The sequence below is a fragment of the Puntigrus tetrazona genome, chromosome 17 (assembly GCF_018831695.1).
Source record: "Puntigrus tetrazona isolate hp1 chromosome 17, ASM1883169v1, whole genome shotgun sequence".
Classification (NCBI taxonomy): Eukaryota; Metazoa; Chordata; class Actinopteri; order Cypriniformes; family Cyprinidae; genus Puntigrus; species Puntigrus tetrazona.
Genome location: NC_056715.1, coordinates 9,738,304 through 9,757,577, shown reverse-complemented (window position 1 = coordinate 9,757,577; position 19,274 = coordinate 9,738,304). Strand labels below are relative to the sequence as shown.

At 36.8% G+C, this 19,274-nt stretch overlaps 3 protein-coding genes across 7 annotated transcripts in view; 2 read left to right on the top strand and 1 right to left on the bottom strand.

Moving 5' to 3' along the window:
- The window catches only part of ttc7b (tetratricopeptide repeat domain 7B), a 31,923-nt gene extending 27,058 nt beyond the window's left edge, over nt 1–4,865 (bottom strand). The window contains 3 exon segments of the mRNA XM_043263080.1: nt 1,789–1,957; nt 3,044–3,198; nt 4,679–4,865. Coding sequence (XP_043119015.1) covers nt 1,789–1,957; nt 3,044–3,198; nt 4,679–4,799 — 445 coding nt within the window. The 5' untranslated portion in view covers nt 4,800–4,865.
- A 719-nt stretch (nt 4,866–5,584) lies between these two features.
- On the top strand, nt 5,585–6,791 carry mrpl57 (mitochondrial ribosomal protein L57). 3 transcript variants are annotated; one of them, XM_043262330.1, is made up of 2 exons: nt 5,585–5,711; nt 6,309–6,791. In XM_043262330.1, the coding sequence occupies exon 2, from the start codon at nt 6,341–6,343 to the stop codon at nt 6,650–6,652; it is 312 nt and encodes a 103-aa protein (XP_043118265.1). In that variant the 5' UTR covers nt 5,585–5,711; nt 6,309–6,340; the 3' UTR covers nt 6,653–6,791. The 3 variants fall into 3 exon arrangements, with proteins under 3 accessions (XP_043118265.1, XP_043118266.1, XP_043118267.1); XM_043262331.1 differs by lacking the exon at nt 5,585–5,711 and adding an exon at nt 5,743–6,093; XM_043262332.1 differs by lacking the exon at nt 5,585–5,711 and adding an exon at nt 5,746–6,082.
- A 601-nt stretch (nt 6,792–7,392) lies between these two features.
- fam149b1 (family with sequence similarity 149 member B1) lies at nt 7,393–19,081 on the top strand. Of its 3 annotated transcripts, XR_006253058.1 has the most exons (17): nt 7,393–7,840; nt 8,233–8,352; nt 8,504–8,651; nt 8,780–8,922; nt 10,149–10,262; nt 10,367–10,525; nt 10,617–10,795; nt 12,386–12,528; nt 13,343–13,411; nt 13,857–13,972; nt 14,517–14,741; nt 14,850–14,973; nt 15,256–15,381; nt 15,488–15,569; nt 15,661–15,798; nt 17,068–17,684; nt 17,836–19,081. XR_006253058.1 is itself a non-coding variant. In XM_043263294.1 (16 exons), the coding sequence occupies exons 1-16, from the start codon at nt 7,794–7,796 to the stop codon at nt 17,133–17,135; spliced, it is 2,001 nt and encodes a 666-aa protein (XP_043119229.1). In that variant the 5' UTR covers nt 7,393–7,793; the 3' UTR covers nt 17,136–19,081. The 3 variants fall into 3 exon arrangements, 2 of the variants coding, with proteins under 2 accessions (XP_043119229.1, XP_043119230.1); XM_043263294.1 differs by having other exon boundaries at nt 17,068–19,081; XM_043263295.1 differs by lacking the exon at nt 13,343–13,411 and having other exon boundaries at nt 17,068–19,081.
- Nucleotides 19,082–19,274: the final 193 nt, after the last annotated feature.

Genomic DNA, 19,274 nt, shown 5'->3' with positions numbered 1-19,274 from the left:
GTCTGAAAAAGGCACATTCACTTCTGTTTGGATACAGATAACATATTCGTCAGAAATCGGTTCCTCTCGACTGCAGTGTTCCTTTAAACACACACGTCCCTCGACTTACAGGTTTAAAAGCAAGCTCTAAGACAAGCCCCATTACCGTGACCGGGCTCTTTAATGACCTGCATAACGGCTGCAGTAAATCTGACGCCTCAGGACAGGCAGTGACAAGCAGCTCACGGCAGCAAGAGGAAGATTTCTATAATTTAGGGCGAGGGTTTAATACACACAGGAGACGAGGCAGGAAACGCCAGTGAGATGACACACACGTGTGTTAGCGTGTGGTAGTTGGGGCGTGATGGATGATTAGGGCCGAATGAGGAAGCTGCCCCCCTGTAAAACCAGTCGTCAGTCACAGAGATGCTATGAGGCGATTGGATGAGACAGGCTCTGTGCCACCCTGCAGTTTTTCCCCAGAGCCCCACAGTAACCGCCGATCTGTCAGAACTCTGATCAAAGACCTCACGCTGCGGTCCTGGCAAACACATTCACTGTGCTTGGAATTAAAAGTGTGTGTGTGTGCGTGTGTGTGTGTTCAGAGCAGAGGATTTAGTAGCAAACACTTTCCTCTGCAGAGCATCGCGTACGGTATTAAAGCAATGCTGCCACCCAAAGGACTACACATGAACTGCAGGGATCCGTGGAGCATCTCTGCACGGTTCTGACCAGGTGAGCAAAAAAAACCCCAAAACGTTAAGATGGCATAAAAAAAAAAAAAAAAAAAAAAAAAAAAAATTAAATTTAAGAAAGTATTTTGCAATTATAGAACTATTGTTATAATTAAGATATACACCACCTAAAGACATTTGGGGTTGGTAAGATTGTTCAGAAATATTTTGAAAGAAGCTCCTTATACTCAACTAGGCTGCAAAAACAAACACACACACGGACACACACACACACACACACACACACACACACACACACTCTAACATACATAAAAATAAATAAATAAATAGAAAGAAAAAAAAGAAAATACAAAAATAATGATACTGTGTGAGTGTGTGTGTGTATATATATATATATTTTTTTAATTTATTTATTTATTTATTTTTTTATATATTTTATTTATTTATTTATTTATTCCTGATATGACAGCTAAATATATTCTCTGGTATTCAATGTTACATGGTCCATATTCTATGTTAATTTAGAAATAAAGAATCACTTGTTATTGGTAGCATTCCTGAAATGTCTGTTATGAGACGTTAATATTTTTGAAAACATTAATCCAATTTCTTCAATATATATCCTTTGCTGACTGGAAAGTTAACAAAAATGTAAATTTTTAGAACATTTTTATTGTTTTTACCGTCGCTTCTCATCAACTGAATGCATCATTGCTAAGCAAGAGCAGTACATTTCTTTAAAAAAATCCCTGACAGTAATGTAATATATAGAATTTATACTGCACGAACACTGAAATCCCACTGGATTAAAAACACTTTACTTTGCTCTATAATATACTGAATATTAAATATCCTACTGCTGTGATTTTGTTGCTTTGAGCAGCATTTTGCTTTCAGTGAAGTCCAAAAATTTGTACATGATTGCAGAAACATGATGTTTCGGTTCCAGTTAGGCAAAACTTCCTTACCAAAGCAACTTACACAGTTTCACAGCGCATACATAAACAGTGTAACAGCAACAGCAGGCTCGGGTTTGTACTTTCACAAAGACAACATTTCTGCTACGTAACCGGCCAGCAGCTCTGATATCTGAGCTGCTACACTGATCATTTACCTTTGGTGGCGTAGGCCTCTGCGATCATGGACAGTCTGTACACCGGAGCCCCTACCAGCTGCATCTCGTCCAGATTCACACGACTGTACTGATTCAGTGCTTCTCTGTAATCACCCTCAACATAGCACAGCTTAGCCATGATCAGACTGGCCTCCTGCATGTATTCAGGCTGGGAGAGAAAGAAAAGACTATAGTAAACCAAATATATTGATTTACACAATCACCACACATTTACAGACACAAAAATGGAATAATTTAAATGCATCTCTAAAATACAGACAAACACCAGTGACGATGGAAAAGCTCCAACCATTATTGGTTTAGTTCATTTTAGATTTACCTAGCACTAATTTATACATAATCATAAACTTTTTATCCCACTATTAATCTGGTTGTTGTTGACTCCAAAAAAATGGCAGTGACGGTAGATTTCTCATTTAAAAATATAAATACATTTAAATCAATTATTACATTTAAATCTTATTATTCCAAAATAAGGAGTCATTTTCATAGAATGTGTTTTTGTATTCTTTTGCACTGCTTTTCCATTGTTGCAAACATGCAGTAGTTTGACCGCGGTACTTATGTTCATATCTTTTGCAGTGCAAGACACCATGTTCTTATTTTTAAAAAATGCATCTCTACGCATTATATATATATATATATATATATATATATATATATATATATATATATATATATATATATATATACAAATACAAACAACAAACAAACAAATACATATACATATATATACACATATACACATATATATATATATATATATATATATATACAAATACAAACAACAAACAAACAAATACATATACATATATATACACATATACACATATATATATATATATATATATATATATATATATATATATATATATATATATATATATACATATATACATCATGTAAACAAAAAGTTTATTTTAGATGCAATGATCAATTGATAAACATTTTCACTAATTATTATTTTATTATACCTTAGCTATCATAATATTTTGATTGTTGTTATATTATTTATTACCTACATTTTTATTAGATTTGTTGTGTCAATTTTATTATTTATTTGAATATGTATAGAGTTTGTATTAATTTTATTTCAGTTTAATTTTAATTATTTTAGTACACTAAATGAGAATGAAAATGTTTCTTTGGAAATTTTGCTTAAATATATTTTATATTTGATTTTTTTTCAATAAATATTTATTTAATGGTTTTAGTCCTGACAGTTCGGGCTTACCTTTAAGTTTCCCCGGTCAAGTGCAGCCGTCAAGTGCTTCCGTACCTCCTGGAGGCGTGGCCGGGGCCCGCGGGGACTGGCTCCCTGCTTGATGGGGTTTTCTTTGAGGTACTGCTGGAGTTTGGCCTCCCCCAGCAGAAGCTCCCCGAGATCATCTATAAGAGAAAAAGAGGTTGAAATGAGCACCTGAAATGACTTAAAGAAGCGCACATATAGATGGAAAACAAAACAAACACTAGATTAATCGAATCATAAAGACATCAGCAATCTCGTGCATATGCAGTCATAAATGTACCACTGCAAATGATGGCAACGTTTTCATTACTGGGGACCTATTCTTTCATATTTCTCTTCTGACTGAAAAAGTAATCATGGAGAGTTGCCACCTGCATCTCTGAACTGTAAAGTCAACACAAAAACACATTCGCAGTGCAAGAGAGAAATGCTGATTGTGAAAACAGCCTTACATAAAGCCCAGATATAATCCAGTGCTGAACCTAAACACATTCTTACACGTCTTACACACATAACCACGTGTGGTTTAATCTGCTGCCTTACATGCACATCTTAAATCTTTCATCATCGCGTACAAAGCAAATCAATAATGCTCATTAATGCATAATGCTTTAATGAAAAGGGAAAAATAGAAGATGGAAACAGGAAATTTAATCCACAAATGTGTTCGTTATAGATATTAAACCAACCTTTAGGACAGGCTTTTGTAATTCATAAACTTTAATCAGGCAGATACATTATCTTCCAGATGTTCCCAAATGATATTGATGTAAAAGATTATTTTGCGTTTTTTTTTACATAAAACATTTAAATAAAATTCAGAAAATAAAAATAATGACTTGACAAAATCAATACATATAATTCATTCATAAACACTTATAATAGCATATATGTATATTATTATTAACAGACTTCTAAGTATAACTTTATTGTTGTATATTACAATTTTTTGTTTTTATTATTATAAATTAAAACATTTTTACTTATAATAAATAAATAAATATATTTCTTTGTACATTTCACAAATGCCAATTGTAAGTCCTTTTACAAGTTTCTGTTTAAAATCAATTATTTTGAAATCTGTCATTAATAAAGCATTAAAAACCTTTGTGAAATTCCCTCTCATTTTAACTGATCTAGTAACATTTGTGTAGTTTTTTTTCTAATCTTCTAAATATTTTATTACACATCTTCTGTTCTGTGTGACTTTGTAATTTTCTTCATCTGTGTGATTTGAATGAAAATGTTTTAAGTTTAAATACGCACCATTCATGTGTATCTAACGCAGAAGAGAATAAGTCAAACAATGACTCTATGAACACTAGACGTAATACAAATCTGAATTATAGAAACTATGAAGATGAATGGATAACTGTATGGACAATCAGGAAGTGTACTGGGCAGACGAGAAGAGTAACAGCAAAAAGACATTAATATTACATCTCAGACACCCTGGAAAGAAAACATTTTCTCGGTGATCTGTAAATGTGTAGTTAAACGTACAGAAATGAATGTGATACGGATTTTGCAACCAGGCCTGAGACTCACTCACACACACACACACACACTGTCCGAGCTAACGCGTTAGCCATGAGTACAGAAACCAGAAATCACACACACCGTTTGAGATGAGTTTCGCCGACAGCTGCCGCACGAGTTCTGGTATCTTATCCCATTGCCCCTCAGATCGACAGCGCTCTATTTCGGTCTCTAATCGCGACCCGGACTTTCTGGCTGTCATCTTTTTGCCTCCTCCTGAGTCCTGACCAAAACACGACCGGAGCCGCAGCACAGAAACATCAAAGACCTGGAGAGGAGCACGAAAACACGAACCGGATTACGCTTCCGGGCCACGGTACTGTACTCTCATTGGACAGATTACTTTAACGTGACTATTGTTTTTACTTTTTTTCTCACGTGAATTTTTTTAAATTACATTTTATGTTGCATAATTTATTTCTGTTTGGCCAATCACGGCACACTGCAGTCAATATTTCTGAATAATGACATTCGATAATCGTGTGCTGTTTCTCTGTAAACGCTACCAATGATAAAACAAACAAAAACAAAAAGAAATTGCAGTCAAATATAGTCATTACTGCAAAATACATATATTTTTTTGAATGAACAACCTTCACCAAACCATAAAACCTCTTCAAATAACGTTAGCGTTGTTTGTTGGCATTATCCAGTTGGACAGACCAACAAAAATATAGTCTGACAAAAATATTATAGTAAAAATTATTTTATCACGCTGATCAGGACATGATGGGGAAATCGGAAAATTGTGGATTGAGTTGAGTGCTCATCTAATGTCTGCAGCTTTTCCTTATCCTAATAAAATAACTTAGATTTAAATCAGTGTTTCGTGTCTCATATTTACTTAGTCTCATAAAAAGCAGAATAATGCGTAGTCTCTGTCTTTTTTTTTTTTTTTTTTTTTTTTTTTTTTTGGCTGCACACGTAACTAAAGAGCTCTTGTTCTTCTGGTAATCCTGATCGAATGAAGTTGCCCTTCCAGATTTTTGTAGTTCGCCAGCAGAGCGCGCTGCACTGCCGCCTCCAGTGCTGTGGGTGGCGCTGCAGTAATCGCTCTTCTGACATTCAGCAGCGGTCTGCGGCATGCTGACCCGGGATTCGGGCGGAAGATTGTGTAAGTTATTAAATGTTTTAACCTTTATTGTTGTAAGAAACGGACTGATTTTCATCACTATGCCTTTACTTCATTATGCCTTTAGTTAGATTTTCGTCGTTGCTGTATGAATGGTTTTGTTTATTATTCGCTTACAGCGTGCATGCAAGTATACGATGTGATGTAGGAGACATTAAATGTGTTTTAAAGCGTATTTGAAGTGTTGATGTATTAAGATGGATATATCGCTGTATACTATATATAACTATTTTTGCGTGTTTCCATGTAAATTCTTGTTGATTTGTTTTTAAGGGCCATTTCAAGTCAAGGTCAGACGATTTGCTTCGAGTGTTCAGAAATATATCTATATTATATTACTCGGTTAAAGACATGTAAGACATAGGTATTGTTAACCGTATAAATACGTGACAATAATGAAGTTATATCATATCTACTATTTCCTATGAACTCAAATTCAAAATTCGAGGCTGAATAGCCCCAAGCAATGCACAGTTGCTTTTTAATTTTTAATGCAGTTTTAAAAGATTTTTATGATGCACTAGTTGTAACCAAACTGTTTTAAAAAATATTATTATTCCTTTTTTCCTTCTTCTTCAGATTCATTCTTGTAACCCATTACTGGCTGCAGGATGTTTTTGACTCTGACGCTTCTGCGGAAGGGAATCCCAGGAAAGCAGTGGATTGGGAAGTACCGTCGACCACGGCCAGTCACTTGGCAGATGAAACGCAATACGATTAAGCGCCTGGAACAGGAAGCAGAGAATGAATACTGGATCAGCCGGCCATTCATGACGCAGGAACAGGAGCAAGGCCATGCAGCACAGAGACGGGAATGGATGTGGCAACAAATCAAAACTACACGACAAGCCAAGTTTCCTGAACACAAATACGTTGCAGACCAACTGAACCACCTGAAAATCACCAAGACCTGGCCCAGCTAACCAGAACATCAAAGACTGATGCATCTCAGAGCTTGGAGAGCGAAATTGATGAAAACCTAGGACTTTTTGTGTTTGATTTGATATTGTCTGCATTGTGCATCTGATATGTGCTGTGTTTATAAATGACTTCTGATTATCACATTCGACTTGCCTTTTTTTGTTATTCATTATGTAGTCTCAACTATAATGTCTTACAGTGTTACAGCTAAATTATATTTTTAATATGGAAAAGTAAATTTCAATCTTAAAGTCAGTTCCGAACAAATAATATATAAACTGAGAATAAACTGTTAACTTTTGATTAGATCTTTTCAATGAATCAGATTTCCATAAATGATTCATTCACAAATAATGCATTGTTTTTTTCATGAACATGCCACATATTAATATCTGTATTACTAAATGTTATTAAATACAACTATATTGTTATTATTTAACAGTTGATTTGAGTGGTACTGACAGCTGAATTGTTACTGAATTGCTATTGCTAATCCAGCAGTTGGTTTATTTTGACTAGGTAAATAAACTTAACACAACAAAAGTATACAATAATAAAAAAAAACATGGTTTTGAAAATTTTAAAGAAATGAAAAAAATGTTTTTGCATATATATATATATATATATATGTATATGTGGACTTGTTTCCATGCATAATATAAGATAATAATACTCCCGTGCGCTAGAGAGCAGTGTACACGTCATGAGGGCAAACCACGTTCAAAACTTCACTTCCCACAAATCAGTGGGCGCGAGCACCTTGGTCTCCATGACAGTCTTGTTATTGTTGTTCAGTAGATAATCGTGGATGGATGAAGAATACAACTGCTTTTCGTCATTAAACGAATAGTAAATCAGTCGACGACATGGTGGAATAGTCTGATTTTCGTTTTATGTTCGCGGGCTCTTCACTCTCCTCCACAGAAGGTCTGACAGATCCAGTTCGGCCCAGCTCAGCGCTGGATACTGCACCTTTTTCCTCACAGCACAGCTGTGATCCAGTCGGTGTGGTTCCGTGCGGGTCCGACTGTTTGTGAAGCATGAGAGAGCAGCGGTGGTGCAGCGGCCCGGTCCGGACACAGGAGGCTCGGAGTCGGATCACAGGCTTGATGGAGAAGATGCGCCTGTAACCGCTTCAGGAGGATGATTTCCCGATACAGCCGCCGGCCTGTATCTCACAGCCTAGAGATGTGCGTATAAATCACACAGACACGATCTCAAGCTGCCTACTTAGACTGCATTTTTGCTTTCTTAGTTTCTTAGGTAGCCAGCTTACTACGTAACTATAGATAGATAATCAGAAAGGTATTTGGTTTGATCCATAAATAGACAGGCAGACAGATAGACAGATATTCGAAACGAACGGTAGATAGATAGATAGATACACAGACAGATAGTCAGATTGTAAATCCAATTATTTGGTTGGTAGATAGATAAATAAGCAAATAGAAAGATCTTTGTATTGATCACTGGACAGGCACATAGATAGATAGCTCTTGGATGAACAGAAGGACGGATCTATTAATAGATTGATTGACTGATCGACCAGTATCTCTCTTTCTCTCCCTGCTGCTTTTGCTAGTCGTGGTTTGTCCCGCAGCTGTCTGGACCAGCATCCTCTTCCAGAGGAGGCAGATGATGATTCTGTGCATCCTTCCAGACTCCTGCATGATCTACAGGAGGACATGTCCTCATACAGCAGGTGAGTGGCGGGTACAGTGTGCGTTTGTGCAGGTATGCATTAAAGGGACAGGCTTTCATCGCTCAGTATATCGAGCGAATCGTGGCATAACATTCACTCTTTCCACTCATGAAAAAAGTCACACTCTCTCTCTCTCTTTCTTTCTTTCTAGGTCTGAGGAGTCCTCTGCATCATCCGTCAGATCAGGATGTCAGACACTCACCACAGATGACACAGCTCAGTCTTGGTCTGGTATCCATAGTTACACGGGAACTGGCATCTCTACAGAACGCAGCTCTGTCTTTTCGTGGGGCTACGATGTGAGTGATGACTTGAATTCTGAGGGGCCGTTCATACAAGAAGCATTCACACGGCGTGTTCAAAACGGGCTGCTGGCAAGCTCGAATTCCTCTCTTTTTCCTTCTTTCTTTCTCTCTTTTGACTGTAGGAATTTGATAAAGCTGCCTCCAGGCAGGTCCAGCAGATGTTTGAGGAGATTGAAGAACTGTTGTATGAGAGGAAGTGTGAAACACAGCTCAAAGGCCTGCAGGAAGAGTGTCAAGAGTGGGCTTCACGATTCCCTCATCTACGGTACACATTCGCACACATGGACACACTCAGATCTGTGAACATCAGTGACGCCTTCGTAGTCTCTGCTTAGGGGTGCAGAAATACTCTTGTTTTAATCACGATTCCTTTATTGCTCTAGTCTCATCTGCAATATTTGCCCGCTTAGTATTTATTCTGAAAATGTATTTTTATTTGACATTTACAGTCTCCATTGCAGTTGGCGAAAGCGCTAGACAATCCTTCACGGTGCTGTTTGGTTTGTGCTAAATCTTTAAGGAATCCGTCTCAGTGACAGACCGCAATAAATCCACACCGTGTTTGTTATTTTAATAGTCGTGTTAATAATATTCATGTTTGTGTTTGTTATTTTAATAGAAAACATAATTTGGAGTTACAGGTACGCTTCTTAAGATGAATGAGAAATTATTTTAGATAATGTCTTACTGTAAATGATAAGTCAATGAGAAATTAGATGAGGTAAAAAAAAAAGCCATGTGTATAAGATAACATTATTTTGATTTGAACAGTAATGCAATAATTCTGATGAAATTCCTCAAGTGAGAATGTTCATAATTTACTTTTACTAATTAATTATATGTATCAGTTTTCAATATCCTTACTAAAGCATTACACACTAAATTATTAGTTATTAAACATAACTAAAACATTAAAATGTGAAAAAGTTTCATTAAACTTTCAAAATAAAAACTAAAAACAAATAAAAACAAAATAAAATAAAAACAAATACTTTAAATGTCAAAGAGCTTTACATAAACACAAGTCTTTTTCAAACTTTTTTTCCCCACAAAATCTTTTAGTATGGATGGAGCAAAACCCCCCAGATGCCACAGAATACATCTGGGTCATGTTTGCATTTTCTTCTGTCAGTGGTCATAAATCTAACCTTGAAATCAGGATCAGGCATGAAATAATCTTTTCACAAGCATTCATGTGAATTAATTAGCTGTGTATTGAACAAATGGTCCTAACCCGGCTATAACGAAGATAGGAATCTTGTCTTTATGGCAGTTGTTCAGGTGGTTAAGACATAAAATAAGACTTTTCCAAATGGCTGTTGAAAGAGAAAAGCTTTTGCGTGCTAGAGCAAAACAGCCTCTGTTTCTAGAATCAGCAGTATTAAATATCACTCAGCACAAAGAAAGTAAAAGTAGGAAAATATTTATGATTATGCGTTTTATGCCCAATCTCTGGTTATTATACCTGTTTGGGCCATGTGTGTGTGACAGGATCCTCGGATCACAGCTGGTGTGTCCTACAGATGAAGGATTCCAGTTTTACGCCACACCGGCTCATGTGCCCGTCCCCTCCAGTGGCTGCCAGAGCAATGAGAAAACTAACGAGTGAGTCATCTGGGGGTTGTGGATGTGTGTGTGTGTGTGTGTGTGAAATCGTTAGTGTTACATAAAGCCTATTTTTCATGCCACTGTGTGTGTGTGTGTTGTAGGTTGTGTGTCCAGGGTCGGAGGGCAGTTTTGTGTCGGCCCACTTTGGAGGTGACCCACCCTCATGCTATGCCTAGTAGTAATAACGGAGATGAGTTGCCCAGGGTTATTGAGGCCGAGGGGCTGATTGAAGAGTATCTTGCCTTCGACTGCAGGGACCTGTGAGTTTGTTTGTGTGTGACAAATTTGTCATTAAACATCATTCGTTTGATCGATATTTTCTGTAGATGAGTGATATGTGTGTTTATCTAGGGACGAGGAATGGGAACGTGAGTATGTGAACAGGCGGCGGAGGCGCTGGCTGCCCCCTGTCTCGCCTTATCGCTGTCGTCGAGAGGCGGTGCTTGATCTGCTGTTCGATGACGTGTGGCGTGAGCTCATTGGCTGGATGGAGGAGCTCGTACGTAGGCATTGGGAGGGTTTTGTGTCAGGTAGGAAGACATTTTAAAGTTTAATAACAGTAAAAACATTTATAATGTGAAATGTTAATACTTTTCTATTTGAATATATTTTAAAAGGTAATTTATTCCTATGATGGCAAAGCCATTGCTCAAATGTACTCAGAAATCATTCTGATATGCTGATTAAACATTAATATTAATCCGATATAAATTATTATCACTGATTTTTATGTATCAATTAATATAAAGTGTAACCAAGATTTTTTGTGGATATTGTAATTTTTTTGTATATTTTGTTAGTTTCTATTCATCATTCTATTCATCCTTCAAAAGAACAGCATCTGTTTGAAATTTTTATGACTGATTAGTTTTGCAAAAAAATTCGGACCCAAAATTTAATAACGTCAAAATAATATGAATGCTTAGTACATTTAGCAAATAGATATTTCCTTCAGTTATTTTCACTCATTAAAATAGATTCAGGTTTGTTACTTTCACGTTTTTTTTTTGGTTTGTGGTACATTGTCTTTATTTTATAGGAAAGCATTAAAGCTGCTCAATTGCATCGGCTCAGTACTTTAATAGATGTTTGCAGGGAACCACTCATTATGTATAAATCTAACGAATTTTAGAAATAAACACTTTAATGAACCTATTTTTGGAAATATAGGTTGTTGTTGTTTTTTCTAAAATGTGCTGCAAAAGGGATATGTTCTCTCTATAAGATCACAGAACTGTGCCATCATGCTTTTCAGCTCACGCATATCAGCTACTGAATACATATATACCTTGTAGACATCCTTAATATCTAAAAACTCCATTATTCTCTCTGTTCACTTCACACATTGTGTGGTACTTGCACAGTATCAGGCCCGGGGCATCCCTAGTGCATTGTACTAAAAATCGTCCTTCTAATTAAGCAGCTCACCAAATGATTTAAAGGTACAGCTCTCCCAAAAATGAAAGTTATGTAAGTAAGTAATTAGTCACCCTCATGTGATTCCAAGCCGGTAAGACTTTCATTTATCTTTGGACATTCAGACTTCGGACGCTCTCTGATCCTCCGCGTCACCCTGGGGCCATTTTGGGAGAGTCTCCACCCAACGCAAACAGCGTTTGCTGTTCTTTGTCAGCAGCAGCAGCAGCACGTGGATATGTTGTTTTCATTAAGATCATAGCATCAACAACATAAACTTGTACTGAATGTAAACAGCAGGCAGATGTTGTTTGCATTCAGTGGTTACTCTCCAAAATGGCGCCAGGGTGATTGTTTTCTTTGCTCACAAAAAGCATTTTCGTATCTTTGTAAAATTGCATTATGGATTATTTTAATGATGTCCTTGCTACATGTCTGGACCTTGATCGTGGTAGGATCCTTGCTGTCTATGGAGGATCAAAGAGCTCTCTGAATTGATCAGAAATATCTTAATTTGCTTTCCGAAGATGAACGAAGGTCTTAACATGTTTGGGTGAGTAATTTCATTTTTGGGTGAACTGGCTCATGGAATTTTGATTTTGAAAGTGTTTTTGAAAGCAGCGTGTAGCGTTTGCCTGAATCAAGGATTTCAGAGAGCCATGTCAAGATGAAGAATAATTTCTCTGAACCTCTCTGTCCATCAGATGATGAGAAGAATACCGTGGCCCTCAGCCCTGCCTGCACTAATACCCAGAATCCTTTTCAGCTGCCGTCCAATGTCTCAACAGTGCTTCCTCCACTGTCACAGACTAGAACACAACAGCTCACGGCCAGCTTGCAGGCGCAGGTTAGTCAACTGATTATAGAACAGAAGGGAACCTACATTTCTTTCTGTGACAGATGGATGCAACACTGATTTCATCTGAAATCCCATTTCACAGATTTTAGATATCTGTAACTCACCTATCCACTGCCATCTGCTTGATGATATCCTCCAAAATATTTAATTGACAGGTTTCCCACAATGTTGAAAAAGTCATTGAGAATCTAAAATAATCTTCACATGTCTGTATTGAATGGGTAGTTGACATGAAAAACTTGCGGGTTGTAATTGTAGTATATGCAATAGTGCATGCAGTATATCATTTTTACTTGAAAAAATGAATTTGTCATGCTACGGCTACAGAATAATTTAAAATGAAGTTGAAGGGGAAGAAAATGAATACAATTAAGAAATAACCCAATGAAACTGCACCTTGTAATAAAATAAAAACCACAAGAAATTGCATTATAATTATTAAGTAATTATTCAAAACCCAGAAAATGTGAACAACTGGAAAAGTCAAAGATGAATTTGTCTGACGCTTTGGGAATTCTGTGTATATGCCTAGTCACTGTGCAGAGATCTTCACTGCTTTGTGTCTTCTTTGTCTTCACACATGCACAGACACACTCAAAAATACACACAAGCTGTCAGCGTATGCCTTTCCAGCTTTTTCCCAGGCTTTTGATTCATTAACTTATAACCTCCTTTTTTCTGTGTTTTCCTCTGTGTCCCTGTTTCTGCCTTTCTGTCCTATCATCCATCTGTCATCTGCATTCTTCCTTTCTCTTTCTATACCTCTCTATTTCTATCCCTTTCCTTCATTTTCTTTCCAAAGAGCTCAAAGTCATGGGGTTCAAAGCACAAGTCAAGACGGAAATCCAAAAAGCAGAGAAAGTCATCGACAGTATGTAACTCTACCCTGATAACTTAAATAGAGAGGGCGAGCATCTGTGGACATGTTTCTGTTATTCTCCAAAACTTTAACACTCATCTTTATTTTTTAACACACAATTTGCTGCCCACTTTCTTAACATCCTTTTATCCTGCCTGACTTTATTTTAAGCTTGCCTTCATTTTTAATCTTGTGTCATGTGGACGTGTTTATAATGCTTGTTCCCACTCTTAGTTTTGTTTCTGTTTTTTTTTTTTATATTCCCAATGTGTTTTTGTCTGTTTTACATGTAATTGCATGCTGTACAGATGATGGATGTCAGATGCTGTGAATGCCACCTGTTTTTTTTTTTTATTATTATTATTTTAATCACTGGGATATACAGACCTGTGCATTATATGGCAATAAAATTAAAAGTGAATTAACTTTTTTTTCTTTCCTTCTTCTCTTCACACAGACCAGTCGAGTACCTGTAGGTGCAGCGGTTGCTCATCACAATCTCAATGACCTCATCATGATACATGGCATTCCACTGCAGCAAAGGAACCTGGGAACACTGGACCGAATAGCTCAGTATGAACAATGCAGAAGAAATAAACAAAACCTTACAAATTATAAATTATATTTAGAGTTTTAGTTTAGTTATCTGATGTTGCAGAAATTATGGTCCAAACTAGATGATGTAGTATTTTTCCTGTACAGTCAGTCAGCGAGGTATAGGAGAAAACCCTCGAAATGCCGCCCATATATTTCTTAATAACAAAATAAATTAAACCTATTTAAAAATAAACTGTTTGACTTCTAAAAAAAAATTAAATATTCTAAAAATATAAAACAAATTTAGTCTTGTATTTGTATTTGATAAAAAAAACCATTCATATTTTTTTCATATTTTCTATTTCAGTGTATTTTTATAGAAAGTGGAAAAAAAGGAATTCGATTAATTCAGACTACAGTGGTTGTATCTGTTGTTTTTGCATATAACCACTATTACAAAAGTTGTCTATTTATTGACACCAATTCTTTTTACATGCTTCCATAGATTAGCAGTGCAAGAAAAACAGTTTTAAATGAATCGCACTATCTTTTAATAATCCTCTCTATTTTTCTGGGACAGGGACTCAGAGGAGAAAGTGTCTCATCGTCCCGGCTCTAGTGTCATTCCCACCAGTAAACCTCGGCCCCGTCGTGCAATGGAACAAAGCACCTCCTCTTTGACACGCCCTCCTCAGTCGGCACGACGACGGAACCCGCCCCCTCGCACTCTAATGCCATTGACGTCCAGTGTAACACAGCCCATCACAACTGGCTCCATGGAAGAGGTGGTTAGAGGCACAAGACTGTAAGAGCACCATTTATTTCAACTCTTTGTTTCATTTAAACTCAGTATTACTTTGTTTTCTGAAAAGCAATTCTCTAGCAATAGCTTGTGTCCGTGTGTGTTTTTTAGGACCACCGCCAGTGATCGTTTGGCCTCACCTCCAATGCCTCTAAGTAGAAACACACTCCTCCCCCCCATCGGCACAGGAGACGCAGAACACACATACTCCGGACAGCACTCGAGGCTTATGCAGGTGCTTTTAAGACACACAACCAGACATTATTTTATCTGTTAAAAATTATTTTGTTTAGAAGTACATACACTTATCAAGTCTCTTATCAATAATTCATTTATTTGATGAAAAATACAGTGAAAAGTCATGTTGTGAAATATCATTACATCTAAATTTTAATATATGAAGAGTATGAAGAGCAAAAAAAGATAAATGCCACCAAAAAGAGGTGATTGCCTTGCATTATTCTCCACATATAGTGCGATCTGAACCCTAAACACGTTTTTCCACGTTTTTTTGTAGAAGCAGAGAGGCTCCTCGAGTCGTGCTCACAGTGCGGTGACAGACGAGGGTGTCAGTCTTCAGCCCAGAGACAAACTGCACCTGCTGGACGTGTTTTCCAGACCCAACACCACACACACCTTTAGGGTGAATCTCTCCCGCACTTGTGTATACATTACATAAACTATATCCTGACTCTCACCATGTCTTTTCAATTATGTGTGTATTGATCATGGCAAAACGATCTTTGCAGTCAGACACCCCTTATCGCCGTTCATTCACTGGAATAGACAGCATCGGGCAGGGACGACCTGGCAGAGCGTCTGTTGGTGTAGGTGGGTGCACACTAACACACATCGGACCTAAAGATGAACATAATAATCCTTTAAATTGTCCCCATTGCCTGTGTTTGGTGTGTGAGTGCAGATTCTCTGGGAATTGGTGTGACTGGCATCAGTTTGGGCATCAGCAGCTCCTCCTTCATAGACTCATTTTCCCATCATCCTCTTGGCCACTTCCCCATCGAGCACGAGGAGGAGCCAGATGCAAAAGCTCCACCCCCAGGTCAGTGCGAATCAGTTTTAATGAGGTTTTTTGTTAAATAAAAAAATTATTAATTATTAATGTACAGAAAAACACAATAGAATTTTTGTTATTAGACATTATGGTATATTTTTTTTTTTTTGCAAGCCAGCTTTCTGTTTTTGTTCTGTATAAACTTTGTCTTCCGTGTGAATGTGGCTATAAACAGTTAAGTTGCAATAGTAAAATTAAATCAATTAAATCAGTGACAGTTAAATATGCAAATACACTCATGTTACAATCTCAAAAAGATTGGGTTACAAATGTTTTTGAAAGAAGTCTTTGATGCTCCCCAAGGCTGCATTTGTTTGATTGCAAAATTGCAATTTAAGTAGTACAGGGCAACGATTAATCACAAATAGTTTCATCCAAAATAAAAGTTTTTGTGTACATAAAATATGTGTTTGCTGAGCATATCTACTATGCATATTTAAATATAAACATTTCTATATTTACAAAAACATGTTGATCTTTTAAATATTTATATTTATGTAATATAATATACTTTGGTCAGTATAATGCACCTTTATTAAATAAAAGTATTTAAACTGATCCCAGTAAAAACATACTGACCCTAAACTAAACAAGAAAACAACTTAAAAACATTTTAGCATACTAATGCTGTCAGATAGATTTTTAATTATTATTAAAAAAAAATGAATTAGCACAACAAATCTTGCAATTAAGTTTAAGCAGAATGAATTGCATAAAAATGTGGAAGAGAAAAATATAATAGGAGTATCGGAAGCCTTGCAAGTACTGTAATAAGATTTATATGCTTGGGTTCCTCAAATGTGGCCCTTCTTAGTACTTTATATGTATGAATATTACATAATCTTTTACTTTAAGAATAATGATGAAAGAGTAAAATGTAGAAAGGAAGTCATATATTATTCTGATTTATTAGCTATTTATAATTTAACATCTGCGATTAATCATTAAGTACCATGCTCTAACTAAAATGTCTGAGTGCTAAAAGTCTAAAACTTTTTTTTAAGATGAAACTTCCTAAACCTTACACAGATCTCACAGGAAATATTCCCTACAGACTTGCAGTACATCTGTACTACAAATACCGCGAGTTTGCATGTAGAAAATCATCTTGAATATATAAAATACCGACACGATTGGATTTAGCATAAAATATAAATGAGTTAGGTAAGAAAGCAACCACTAAGAATCTAAAAGTACCTTTATCTGCATAAACCTAGTGTTCACACTTTGTCTGTCTCTCTCTATCACTACACCTAGTGTCTGTTCCAGCACGTTCCCACAGCAGAGGCGGTTCGACGGCACGCAGTAGCAGACCAGGGCTTTAACACAAACACGCATACACAAACACATAATCTCCATCACCTTCTTGAACCAAACTCACCTCAGCACTGACGCAACTTTTCTTCAGTACTGACAGACGCTTTATACGTCTGCTGGACTTTTGTATGACACGTTGTTTGGGCGTGGACTTTATTTATGACCGCTATTGTTATTATTATTATTATTATTATTATTAATAGTAGTATTGTTATTCATGTTGTTGTTTGAAATTTTCTAAAACCCTATTTTTGTATATTGGAATATTCAGCTTCATACGGCTGCCAAATACAGGAAACTGTCTTTCCCTTACATCTGTAGATGTACTGTACATGCTGTACTGTATGGAGTAACAACTTTCGGTTTTCCCTAAAGACGGCTCTGTGAAGCCTACATGGAGTTTCTATGCAGGTTCATTCAAGATGATTTTAAATTGCCTGGATGTTGGTGCGGCAGAGTTTTCTTGGATCGTGGAACCTGCAATAGAAGATTATACCATCTATATCCTAGACGGATGTTCCATTGTGATGCATTTCCAACAATTTCATGGACAATTGGTGTGTTAAGAATACTTCCTATTAAGATTGTGAAGAGTCCAAAGGGTTGTAACCCTTTGTGTCATGATTTTGTGATGTTCAGTAACATTATATCATTCAAACTGACTCCAAGGTCTTAATCGGTGTAAACCACCTTGACTCTGTTTTTCAGAGGGGAACGCTGAAATTCTGGAAGTACACCTGCAATATGAGAGCGGGCCATTACAATAGTACAGCCTGCGTAATGGCGGATGTAAAGAGGATTTAAAGTTTCAAGTTTCTTATTTTAAAACCATTTGTTATTCAGAAAATAAGCCTTTGTGATTGGGCCTTAGTCCCGTGAGCCATATAGAACTTGGCAAGCGATGGACAGGATGGTGTTTATTAATTATTACATGTATAAATAGAAACGCACACAAAGACTGCAGAGTTCAGGGTTTGTTCAAATAAGCGTACTGTAAAAATCTTCTCTTTTTTTGTCGGTTTAAAGTGGATTTTACAGGAATATTATAGGGAAAACTTTCATTTTGACTTTTAAATGGCCATTTGGTTCTTTTGGTGCCAGGAAATTCTTAAATATTTAACACTGACTGGTAAAGCACATTTTGACGTACCATTTTACTGGCAGATATTGAATGTGGCTCTTACAGGTTTGTAATGTTTATGTGGCAGCTTCACTGTAACAGCATTTATTGAAATCGTACCGAATCTAACTGAACATTTGCATTTCTCCGATTTGATTAACGTGTTGATCTCAGTGAGTGAGTATTGCTTTTAATCGACTTTTTTTTTTCTATCTGGAGAGTAACTAAGCTCAAAGCATGTATTACGAGTGTACAGGCCATCATAATGTTCGACGATCAGAGAGATGATTCCTCTACAGCCATACGGAAGGGATGTCACGGGAAGACATCTCTTCATACCCCAGCCTAACGCCTCCGCCTCTAAGACAGATCCAGCTATTCTTCACTCAGCTCGGCAAGGACAATCTAGAGTTGCAGAAGTTGTAGCCATATTTGACTTCTAGACTTTCTTTGTCATTCGACAGAGATTTCTAGAGTTCCAGCAGACATTCTGCTGTCTGACCACAGAGTTTCATTGCTGCTGATTTGCGTGGGTAGATTTCAAGAGCCATGTCACCTGGATCAACAGACCACGCTGGTCTTTTAAACACGGATGCAGACCTTTCGCAAGTGGACGTGTTTGGTGTGTGGAAATAATGGTTTATCTGCTCTAAGTCTGGTGGAGATGACAGTGCTGGATGGGTGTGTGTGTGACTGTGTGTGTGTGTATGTGTGTGTGGAGGTGACAGCTCTTGGCAGGTGTAGCACTGCTGTATCTAAGATTCCCCCTAAATGTTTACCTCTGTAACATACATGAGAATGGCAATTGAACAATAAAGGTAATTATTTGAATAATATGGTCTTTTTCTTTTTCACATCCACGTGGTTGTATCTCTGTAACTACACAGGTCAACTTAAGAGTCAACTTCAGTTGTTTTGTATGTTGGTTTCAAATGCCTAGTTCAAAAGCGCCTGAAACTGGAACAAATAAGATTACATATTTTCGCTATAGCTGTTGGATGAAGTAGTAAACTTTAAATCCACAATA